A 12,769-nucleotide genomic window follows, 5' to 3' on the forward strand; every position below is an offset into this window, starting at 1 on the left:
TGCTCACAGCCTTAGTGTGTTTGCTCAGATGCGTAAAAAATTAAGAGGGAACATTGGTAATGAACGGGATGAGTGGGGTCTTTCCCAGGTTTGGTAGTTTTATTGCAGCTGTTTATATGGCCTTTATCTTTTATCCTGTCACTGCTCTAAATAAATAAAAAACAGTGGCTCTAATAGAGACCAGAAATATCTATAATAAAATACCTATAATAAAAATCTGTGAAAAGTCCATCATTGCCTGAAGCCCTACTTCTTTGCATATTGTTTAAGGCCTGATGTAATTCATCAAGGATGAATGGGTGCAGCAGGGGGCTCTAAATAAGGGATGTTTGGGTTTTTGACAAAAGTTTCAATATTGTTTTTATTCTGCTTATTGTAAGATGAATATAAGCTACTGTAGTAGCGGTAGAAGATACTGTATCATTAATATCCTGTGGTGAGTGTGTAAAGTTGCCATTTTAATCCTGTATGGTTGTAAATAGTATTCTCTTTTTTACATTGAAGTTCGTTGGCAAGAAATTTTCCTGATTATTGTGCTCACAACTAGTGTATGTCTATGAATCTTTTTGATAATATGCTATTAAGATGCTGTTTAGACTAATAAAGTACAATTGCTATTTTGAGAGCCTTGGAAATTCTTTGTAGGCTTCTGGCTGATACCGTTCAACAATGACATCCACCTGATGGATCAAGCAAGGCTTAAATGAGTCCTTTCCTGAGTTCCAGTGACCACCGCGACACATTGTCGTCATGGTAATGAGGGTATCCAGTAGTGTTTGAGTTTACAAAATGAAGCCCAGTGATCGTATAAGATGGGTTACAGTGGTATTGGAATATCATAATTTATTCTAGTATTCTGACTCAATCGTGAAAGACCAAATTTTTCTTGTGTTGTCTATGTCAGACCACACCGCCAACGTCAGATATGTACATTAATACGTCAAAACATGCCACAAGGTTAAAAATAACTCGCTTTTGGATTCAAACATAGCAGCACAGTGGTTCAGCTGGAAAGCGTTGGCCTTACTTTTCTGAGGTCCCGGGTTCAAGAACAGACCCGCCTCTGTGGAATATGCATGTTCTCCCTGTGTCTGCGTGGGTTTCCTCCCACATCCCAAAAACATGCAACATTAATTGGACTCTAAAGTGCCCCTAGGTGTAATTGACCCCTCCGTAGAAATTGCGTCATCCGTGTCGCTGACCAATCAGAGGCCAGGGATCTGCATAAACCAAGCCCCTTTTTGGACCGGCAGTTTCCTCAGACAACATTGTATGGTCCAGTATAGCTTCTGTTAGCGTTTTATCGCGTATTTGGGTTCTTTAACAATAGATATGGTTAAGACAGGGGTGTCCAAACTTTTTGCAAAGAGGGCCAGATTTGGTAAGGTGAAAATGTGTGGGGGCCGACTATTTAACCTGACATTCTTTGAACCATTAACATTAAATACAAATTAACTTTTTGGGATTTTTTTTTTTATTTAATTACAAATGGCATACTTTTACTTTTACATTTTTTTTTTACATTTAGGTTTTCACAAACCACAAAAAATTAAGAAAACTATAAAGGATATCTAAGTTCATGTGAAACATTACATATTATTCACTATTATATGCTCACTGTAGGAAAAGTGCTGAAAACAAAACAATGATCACTGCATATTCAAACTGTGATTTTGACCATCACAAAAAAATTAATTAACTGAGATTTAAGAATTTATTCAACTCAGAGGACTTAACAAAGGTCTTGCCTGCACTAATGTGAAGGGTGATACTGGGATCTTGACTGCAGTAATGTAGTCCATGTCTGGCTCAAGAGCAGTGGTTTTGATGCGCAAGACGTCACGCAGGTGAGAGTCACTCAGTCTCGTCCTCATGTGGCTCTTGTTAATGTTCATAACGGAGAATGTCTTCTCGCACGTGTATGTGGAGCCAAACAAGCTCAGCATTTTCTTAGCAAATGTCCGAATTGCTTGGAACCTGCCTTCATCCAGCTGGCGGTAGAAGTTGACAAGAGGGAGCTGTTGGTGCCGACTGCGATGCTCGGCGTCACACTGCAGCTCAATGAGCTCCAGTTGCAGGTGGTCTGGAGCGTCATCAGGGTCCACGGAGAAAGGAGAGGAAAAAAGCGTGATCTCCTTTTCAATAGCTGCAAAGTCCCGAAAGCGCTGCTGAAACTCCTCAACCAGAGATGAGATGTCTGCTGCATACTTTGTCATTTGCGCACTGATATTGATCTGTGGGAAACTGGTCACAATTTCCTGCAGCGACGGGAAATGTGCGGTATTGGGCTGCGCCTGTGACAGGTGTCTTTGGAAAAGTAGCAGCTTGGTCCGAAAGGCTTTGATGTGTGAATACAGTTGGCTTACCACTGCATTTTGCCCTTGAAGGCTTGTGTTCAACGCATTCAGATGTCGCGTTATGTCAACTAAAAATCCCAAATCAGCCAGCCAAACAGGATCATTTAATTGTGGCATGGGTTGTCCCTTTTTAGTCAAGAATTGTCCAATTTCCTCCCTGAGAGAGAAGAAGCGCTGCAGCGCAGACCCCCGACTGAGCCACCTTACGTCGGTGTGATACAAAACATCTCCGTATTCAGCCTGGATGTCGAGAAGAAACTGTTGAAACTGGCGGTGGCACAGCGCTTTGGAGCGAATATAATTAATAGTCTTTATCACCGGTTTCATAACATTATCATATTTCATATATTTGGCACAGAGAACTTCTTGATGAATAATACAGTGGAGTTTAATAGCGCTGCCTCCTTCTTCGCTGACTTTGTTACAGACAAGGCTTGAAAATCCACTCCGCTCGCCAGCCATGGCAGGTGCGCCGTCCGTAATAATCCCGGTGACTTTATTCCACTGTAGTTTCATGTCATCTACGGTGGAACAAACAGAAACAAATAAATCCGTTCCTCTTGTTTGGCCCTTCAGACTCTGGAGGTCCAGAAGCTCTTCACTCACGTTCATGTCATTGTCCACTCCTCTTAAAAAGATCAGTAACTGAGCGGTGTCGGACGCATCCGTGCTTTCATCGCACGCTAACGAGAAAAAGTCAAACTCAGTTCCTTTTGCCTCTAGCTGTCTCTTAATATCTAATGAAACGTCTTCAATTCTCCGTACCACAGTATTACGAGCCAGGCAAATATTGGCAAACTCTTGCTTCTTCGCGGGACAAATTTTCTCAACCATTTTCATTACACAGTCTCAGTGAAAGGTTTGCAGTGCTTTGCAATCAGCGTTGCCACTTCGTAGCTTGCCTTTGTGGCATTTTCATTTGACTCACGGACTCTTGTGAAAAAGCTTTGCTGTGCCGTTAAAACAGCTTCCAGTTGCTTCACTTTTTCACCGCGTTTGTTCCCAGTTAGCTTGTCGTAGCTAGCATGTTTCGTCTGGTAGTGCCTCTTGATGTTGAATTCCTTGAAAACAGCCACAGTCTCTTGGCAAATTAGGCAGACACCGTTGTTTCGTATTTCAGTGAAAAAATACTCAAATTTCCACTTGTCCTGGGAGCGGCGGCCCTCGCGGTCAACTTTCCTTTTTTTGTTTACAGACGCCATGTTAGAAATGGGCTGGGCTGAAATGATCACGCAAGGTCAAGGGTCACGGCGGCCAGAGTGCGGCCACAGGGCTACTGCCATCTTCTGGTGAAATGAAAAATATGAAAAATAGCTTTTTGTACACATGTATTTTATACTGTGGTCAACAGTGCTGGCGGGCCGCATATTATTGATTTCATGATAGAGGCCGCGGGCCGGTAAAAATTAGTCCACGGGCCGCAATTGGCCCGGGTGCCGGACTTTGGACATGTCTGGGTTAAGAGGTGTAGTCACGGACTTTATAATAGTGACGACAGGTATCCTGAAAGGCTAGTTGGTGGAGTTCAATTCGTACCCTTTCCAAAACTGAAGACCCAGTACGAAAAATGTCTTCGATGGATCAAACTTTGTGGAAGACCACATGATCAACTGAATCCATCAACCGGAACAGATATGTTTGCACGAAGGTAAGTCCTATATTTGATTTTCAATACATGTCTCATATGAATGAATTAGCAGTTCTTCGCTTGCATAACATAGTTAAGTGTGAAAGATTGACACACTTGATCTGTGTTGAGCGATATTTTGTGATGATCTGACTGCACAAACGTGTCCCTTTGTTCGCGGCTATGTGGCTACTGTAAACCGGACTGTGTTTGCACGAAGGTATGCCCTATATTTGATTTTCAATACATGTCTCACATAAATGAATTAGCAGTTCTTCGCTTGCATAACATAGCTAAGTGTGAAAGATTGACACACTTGATCTGTGTTGAGCGATATTTTGCGATGATCTGACTGCACAAACGTGTCCCTTTGTTCGCGGCTAATGAGCTAAGCTAAATCGGACTAGCAGTCCTAAAAGCCTTCGACGTGCACCGAGACACCAAGACTGAAGGAAGGATGTTTGAGGACACTAAAGTAGTGATTGTTGTACTCGGTCGGGACTTACGTAGGTTCGGCACTAATTCAAGAATAATTACTGAGGGGACCGCGTGACGTTACACAAAGAAAACGAGAGAAACAACTCGTAAATCAAGCCTCGCCTTCTTCTTTTCCTTCATACGGCCGTTCACAAAGGGCTATACAGATACACATACAGATTCTGCACACAAGTGTGATATGTAACACGAAAATAGGAAACTGTCAATGACGAATTCATCTTTGGGTTATAACATATTATGTGGCATCTCGGTCTTCCTCTGACTCTGGAAAGATCTCGTGCTAATATGAATTGTTTCTCCGTCGATATGCATGTAAATACCATTGAAATACCCCTCACTGAAATACTTGAAGCCAGGCTGTCTGCTTTTCAACGATATTTCACTGTTAGCTAAGAATGAGAGTGAAAAATCAGCCGGTAAATCGTACAGTTTCGCTCTATTCTTTTCTTGCTGCACCGCCCTTTTTGCTAATTGTTTGTCTGACGTAGGCGCACGTGGCGTGACGTCACTTCAGGAGGCGTGGTTAAGTGCCCTGTACGGAGGGGTCAATTGTGAGTGCGGCTGTTTGTCTCGTTGTGCCTTGCAAATGGCTGCCAACCAGTTCAGGGTGTACCCCGCCTCTTGCCTGTTGACAGCTGGGATAGGCTCCAGCACTCCTGTGAGCCTTGTGAGGATAAGTGGCTAAGAAAACGGATGGATGGATGGATGAATGGATGGATGGATGGATGGATGGATGGATGGATGGATGGATGGATGGATGGATGGATGGATGGATGGATGGATGGATGGATGGATTCAAACATACAGTACATGATGGCAATATAGAATAAATGTCTTCTGCGACTACAATCAATGATGTCATTGATCGAATCAGCAAATTATTACAAGAAAGTCAATCAGCATAAAATACTATTAAAAGATACTGCTCAAGCGGAGGGATAAATTTGAAATTTATTTGAAGTAGATCAGGGCCTGATCAAATGGTGGCAGGTGTCCACTTAGTTACATAAGAGTGTGCACACTTGTGCAACAACCATTTCTCAGGTGTTTATTTTTATTTCCTCTTTTGAAAAGATGTCAACAGGATTTCCCAACTTAGTTGTGGAGGTTGTAGGTCACAAAGGTTAGAAAAAAGTTTTGAAAATACTAATCTTGGTCTCGTGTTTTATGTCACAAAAAAGTATGAATAGTGTTGTGTAGACATTTTATATCCACTGGATTTAAACGCTGATTAATGATATTAAAAAGTTTAACCGCTGAACAAAAAAAGCACATGCAGATATCCCTTAATGAGTCATCACAAAAGTTACTTTATAAACAGTATTGTTACAAATGTGGATACATTGATATGTTGGAAGAGGTGCACTACGTGTCCAGTTTTTATGTGCCACTAAGATATTGATAATCAACTGGATGATTTAGTAGTTACTGCTCATGTGTACGTGCTGTATCAATACTTTCATTTAAGAGAAAAGGTCAAAGCATAATTGGATAACTAGGTCTAATTTTACATGATAAAAACTCAAATTAACTGGGGTACATTTGGCATATGCATTGTATTTAATGTTATACCAGCTGCAAATGAATTACAGCCCAAACAGTTAACCTGTTAACCTTGAAAAAAAAATCATCTATCGTGACAAAGGTATGATGGTACTGTATTTTGAAATCTAGTGTTATACATCATTAGAGTTTCAGTAAAATGCAACAAAACAATTTTGCTTAATCACGACAGAGTTTCAGTAACTGTGTCCAAGTGTTGTAGATTGGCCTTGGAAAATATGCACACGTGAATGCCACAACGACTTTGTTCTTATAAACAGTTTGTGACAGAGGCCGCAGGTCAGCGTTCAAACCGTGAGTGAGATTGAACAGGATAGTTAAACTTACAGATAACTTTGAAAGTATTACCTCGGGATTTCTGCAGGATCCCACAAATTCAAACCATACACACAACACAAGACTTCCGCTATTTACTAGTTTTCCTAGTGAGCTCCAGTTAATTTCTTAGTGCCATGCTCCCTCTGATGTGTGTATAATGCAAACAGCAATTAGCGGGTTATTCATAGTTCGTTACTGCATTTGACCCTAGACAAAATATCATTGGCAGCGCTAATACAGTCTTTAGCAAACTCGACAGAGGACATAAAACGTCTAAACACCTCCGTTCTATTGCAAGTGCCAGATTTTTGTGATTTAAAAAAAAAAAAAAAAAAAAAGACTGATTTAATTTTGTCTTAAGGGTGTGTATACTGTACATTCTATGGCAGTGCAAAAAGATGACATTTTTTTGCTGCTCAAGTTTTATCACTGGTCAAAAATCTTAATGCACAAACGTTCTGGGTTACATTTTTGGATATTTAGTTACCGGTAACTCAACACCACACAATAAACACAATGTACTGTACTGCAAACAATTTGGGAGATGTTTTGTTAATGAAGTGAAATGTGATATTTCATATTGTAGTATCTTATTAAAGGCTTGTGTGTGGGTTATCAGCACTCTATGAGTTTTCCTCCCTTCACTTTTACAGATGTATTTAACAGGTAAAAAATACAACTAAAAACTTCAAAGCATATTTAAATTAGTAATATGGTTTAAAGTTTGTATGGCTGGGTATAAAATGTTAAAAGAAACTAAATATGTAGGTTCTAGACATAAATCTACTATGAACGGGCACATGCTCATCTGATTGTTTTGGCAACCATTTTAGTCCAAAGCAACAAACTCTTATTGCTGCACAGCTAATATGGAAAAAAAAAATGTAAATATTGGCTTCCCCACTTGATTGTGTATGGGTCAGTTTAATACAACCCAATAGGCTGTACAAACAAAATTTTAATTAAACATTTACTCTAATGACGTTGATACTTGACAGTACAAACAAAATATAAAGGTGAAACAGTAAGAAAAGACAGATGGACATGTCAGGCAAACACTTTTGCTCAACTAAAACAAAAATAACGGAGGTATGTGACGAATGACAAACTAATTTAAACTTTACCTAGCAGATATTTTATTTGACAAAGATTTGAAAAAATGAAATGGGGAGTCAAAGGGTGCGGGACAAAACAGGAGGGGGAAAAGGATCTCAATGCTAACAAGAATGTCACCCGAACAACTGGGAGAGCTATATGGGGACAGAAAGTTCATCCACACAGAAAGTGGTCACAAAATAACCCCAAGTACCATTTACTCGTGCTACAAAAAGCAAATTGCTTTCAACAAAGTAACTTTGTGTCACAATCTACTATCATACAACTCCGCTTGGCCAGAAAGCTTGAAAACACAATTTCTGTGAATATAGTTGTATTCCAGGCAAATTGGTGAACTATATCTCTCGCTGGGAAATTACTGTACTGCAATCTCAACACAGGAGTCTGACACAGTATAGTTGTTGCTAGCCAAGTGTTAAATGTTACTTTTAAAATGCTAATTACTGTAAAAATACATTTAACAACTCGCATTTTTACACAAATAACTGATCAAAGTACACCCTAAAGTGAGAGTCACCCACTGGTGGGGCAGGGTGAGTACATGTCTACCACAAAGAATCCACACATTCTCATGCAGACATTGCTCAACACACAGTGGGAAATCACTTTCATACTGTTCCACTTCAACAGTTCAGAAAAATAATATTGAATGCAAAGAGAACAAAACAAACCTAGTGATCGTAGCCAACGTGAGGGGCTTATAGTTTGAAGAGCAAGCAGATGATTGGAGGTTGTTCAGAAAGTTGCACAGTTAGAAAGACACCACATTAAGTTGACAGGGTGACATAAGCAAGATAAAGAAACTGGGTAATGTGCTGCATCAGAACTTCTTAGCAAAGTGAAAGCAGCTTAAAACAAAAAAAAAAAAAGCATTGCCCACAACAATGGTCCTCCCTGTTATTTGTTAAATAAGAAAACGCTTAATGGGACTTCACTTACTGTCCTCTTATAGAAAGGCGATGCAGTTGGACACAACCTGGTTTAATGTGAGCCCAACAAGTTGAACGTTCCTTGGTCCTGAAGCTCTTACCGGCCTGCTGCTTGTGCGGTGCAAAGCGCGTGTCCTGTAAGAGGAGAGAGAAGCAGTGAGGGAAGGCGGAGGTGGGGCCGAAGGCAGACCGAGGAAGGTGGGACGTGCGGAGATATGCAAGGTCCTTCATGTTGGCAAATGCCACACAATGTACACCAAAAGGGCATAAAACGAGAGCATAAGCAGTTGAGGAGTGTGCACTTGCTTTAGATGCGACAAACTCTCAAATTACAGTACATCATGAATAATAGTTCAAACCAACATTATCAAGACAATGAAGGATTTCCTACACTGATACTTGCTGACTCATTTAGACAAGCTGTCATTTCAGACACACTTTCTTTTGACCTGAGGTCAGTATTCTGACAATATAGAGACATAATTCTATGTCTGATATACAATGTGACCTTTACAAAGGCATAAAATACAAGAAAGCCCAAAACTACAGGAGGAATGTGAAGAACAGGGAGAAAACTGACAGTAAACAGAGAACAACTGGCCGACGGCTAAGAATTTCAGCATCTGCATACAGCAAAAAATAGATTAAATGCTCTCAGAAACAAACAAAAAAATGCTGCCTATGTTGCTTTTGCTTTTTCAGAACTCCGTATAATGAAACACTCGTTACGTCTATAAAGGAAGATGGAAGTGTGTAATCTGAATCTGTAGTTCTGTGCAAATTTACAACTTTCACTGATATGACAGCAAAACAGTACAGTAATTATCTGATATGACAGAAAAACAGTACAGTAATTATTATAAAGTTATTTAAACATCAGAATACACCCAGAAAAAAAACAAAAACATTGTTTTGGGATGCTGGTCGATGTAACCCACACAGGCACGGGGGTTGAACCCTGGTCTTCAGAACTGTGGAGCGAACACTCTTAACGAGTCACACCACCGTGCCACCTCGAAGATATCATAAAAGGTGCAAACGCCACACCTTGACCCAAGTTTTGGAAAACGGACTCAGAAAACAGTTTTATGAAAGAATGGACGGACAAATACTACTTTTCCACTCTTCCAGAAGCCAGCTCAAAACCATTATGTCTCATATGCTGCTTGTATGTGCCACGGCTAAATGAAAAAGTGGATACTCACTCTGGATAAAATGGATTTAATGCATTTAGTGATGTTTGGGTCATAAAGGAATGTGCCAAAATAGCAAACATGATTCCAAGGCAGACTAACACATTTTCCTTGAAATATGCGTTTACCAGTGGGACATGAGATGACTGAATGGTCAGGACCAGGACTGAGGACCTGGATTCACATCCTCGCTCACTTTTATGCCTGCGTGGGATTTCTACAGGTACTCTGGTTTCCTCCCACATCCCAAAAACATGCATGGTAGGTTAATTGAGGACTCTAAATCGCCCCAAGGTATGAATGTGACTGCGAATGGTTGTTTGTTTATATGTGCCCTGCGATTGGTTGGTGACCAGTTTTGAGTGGACCGTGCCACCTCTCCAAAGAAAGCTGGGACAGGCTCCAGCACTCCCATGACCCTTGTGAGGATAAGTTGCTCAGAAAATGGATGGATGGATGGATTTATTCATGATCGTGCATTTTTTTAATAGGATTCAAATAAATGGATTTGTTATGTAGGCAGATTTTTTTTCTTGGAAAACATGCAATACAAAAATCGTATTTGCAAAACTTCAAATGTTGTGGAAAGGAAATCTGCCTCGTGCCATTTCAATATCTTTGATGGCTTGGCAACACAGGACCACGGAACTGAACTCCCTGTTCTCTACCACTTGTCCTATAGGTGAGCAGAAATTCATCGTCAGGTAATAGTAGGGTTCATATAAATGTGGGGGAACATTTATATTAAAGGACAATTTCCTCTTCAATGAAACTAATATGCATGGTGTTTGGTTTGTGGGATGAAGTCAGGAGCTTCCAGAAAAAAAACTCAAACAAGCATAGTAAGAATTTTGCAAACTCTGCACAGGAGGACCTGAGCTGAGATTTGAAACCAAGACCTCTCAATTTTTAATTAATTTCAATCCCGGACCCGCCTGTGAGGAGATTGCATGTTCTCCACGTGGCTGCGTGGGTTTTCTCCGGGCACTCCTTTCCTCCCACATCCCAAAAACATGCAGCATTAATTGGACACTCTAAATTGCCCCTAGGTGTGATTGTGAGTGCCCCTGTTACTCTCAATGTCCCCTGCGATTGGCTGGCAACCAGTTGAGGGTGTACCCCACCTCCTGCCCATTGAAAGCTGGGATAGGTTCTAGCACTCCCTGCGACCCTAGTGAGGATAAGCGGAAAAAAATGGATGGATGGATGGATGGATGGATGGATGGATGGATGGATGGATGGATGGATGGATGGATGGATGGATGGATGGATGGATACATTTTAATGTATGAGATCTCGAGTCAAAATGTATAATGGAAGAAGTGTTGATTTTTTTTTTCAGACTACTTTTATTGCACTTTATTTACATAAACTTTCCATTTCAGTTTTAATTTCTTAACAGTTATTTGGTCTACACAGTCAATGGAGTGTCCTGCTTTTCCTCTTAACCACAGTACACCATCGGAAAGTGTAAGAATGTCAAAAACTGCAGATAATAAAAATAAAAGTAGTTTGCTCAGTTGTTGTTAATGTTTTTCTGTACTTTACAAACAGTAATTTGTGAATTCGTCCTGTGCGCAGTTTTTGCCAACTAGAACTGTGACGTTCACGCCACTTTACATTTGCACATTTAATGTATGAGTTTTGATTATGTACAATAATTATTATGCCTTCCAAATATTTAAAAAAGACCACAGGTTTCGTCTCCTGAAAAATGATTTGCTTTCAGTTATGTCGCTGCTTTTATTAACATGCCTTAGCTTGTCAAAGATAGCATACAATACAGCACAATAATAATCGGGAAAACTAGACAAGTGGCAACAGCTAACGCTTACTTGGTTACAAGCGATGGTCTTAAAAACTGCAATGACGTTCGACCGAAATGTTGGTCATTCCCTTCCGTCAAAGGTTTCTTGAAAGAAAACAATGTGAAGGATATTTTCTCCTGTATGACCACTATATTTCACACCCTGTGCTTGAATGGAAATTTCCCCCTACAAAGTTCGCCCAGTCGAGACTGAGAAACTGCTTGGCAGCGAATCTAAAGGTGCTCAATCTGTAAAATGCCACTAAAATGCCTAAAAAGTGTTGTGTGTCATACTTACATGTTTCTTTAATTCGTCTCTGTTGTGGGGGCACAATCGGTGTTAAAAAGTTTCCCTCGGCAAACTTAGTTCAGCTGTCACTGCGGTTGGTCGGCTTCGTGTTCCATTTGGTCATCGCTGCAGTGCATTGTGGGTATTGTAGTCTTTGACGCAACAACACGGGTTCACTGTGAAACTACACTGTAGCGTACAGTAATACTGTAACCATATTAGGTATATTAGGTTAGATAGATAGATAGATAGATAGATAGATAGATAGATAGATAGATAGATAGATAGATAGATAGATAGATAGATAGATAGATAGATATAGATAGATAGATAGATAGATAGATAGTTAGATAGATCAAATCCAATGGGCTACTGCCGCTCTGTGTTGACCTCTAGTGTTGGTACTCCAAATGACAATGCCTCAAATGCTGTACAGTAGAGTATGCACTGTAGTCTGCGCTCATGCAATATTGATTTGTATCTTGTCAACTAGTGCAGAACAATTGTATGTTTTAATTAAATAACATTATAGTCACACAATTAATTCATGCACCCGTTTTAAAACACTTGATTAGAAAATATTACTTTGTTTTATTTTTTAAGTCTCTCTTGTGATATGAAACACTCCATGATGATAGAGGTTATAAAATGTGTGTATGTGTGTGCGCGTCTATGTGTGCGTTTGTGTGTGTATGACATTTTGACTGCAACTTTTTGTCATTTAAATATCAGTACTTTATTGAAATAATTTGTGTTGTCAAGTTTGCAACCTTTTTAGCCAAGATTTTGTTTTTGTTTGTTTCAAGAGACAGCCATCCTTGTGTGGTCACTTAACGATTAATAATTCACTAACAGTCTCCACAGATCAAGCTAGTGGCTTCAGGCCACTTCCTCTCCCAAAGACAATGGAGGCATTTCCCGTGGGTGTGAGGTAGAAGGGGGGAAAAAGCTGCTTTTTTGAAGCAGATGTCCAGTGAGACAAACATGACTGAAACTGACTGAAATGTGATTTGTTTATGGTCTGTTTGTTGGGTCAAAAGCAGATTTAATGGATTTGTTTCTTGTAGGTTTA

The 12,769-nt window shown here is 40.1% G+C and overlaps 1 protein-coding gene across 1 annotated transcript in view; it reads right to left on the minus strand.

Annotated features, from left to right (window-relative positions):
• The window catches only part of hap1 (huntingtin associated protein 1), a 38,259-nt gene extending 29,620 nt beyond the window's left edge, over nucleotides 1–8,639 (minus strand). The window contains exon 1 of the mRNA XM_061829362.1: nucleotides 8,510–8,639. Coding sequence (XP_061685346.1) covers nucleotides 8,510–8,639 — 130 coding nt within the window. The remainder of the gene's footprint in view (nucleotides 1–8,509) is intronic.
• Between the last annotated feature and the right edge of the window lie 4,130 nt (nucleotides 8,640–12,769).

The sequence above is a fragment of the Syngnathoides biaculeatus genome, chromosome 9 (assembly GCF_019802595.1).
Source record: "Syngnathoides biaculeatus isolate LvHL_M chromosome 9, ASM1980259v1, whole genome shotgun sequence".
Taxonomy (NCBI): domain Eukaryota; kingdom Metazoa; phylum Chordata; class Actinopteri; order Syngnathiformes; family Syngnathidae; genus Syngnathoides; species Syngnathoides biaculeatus.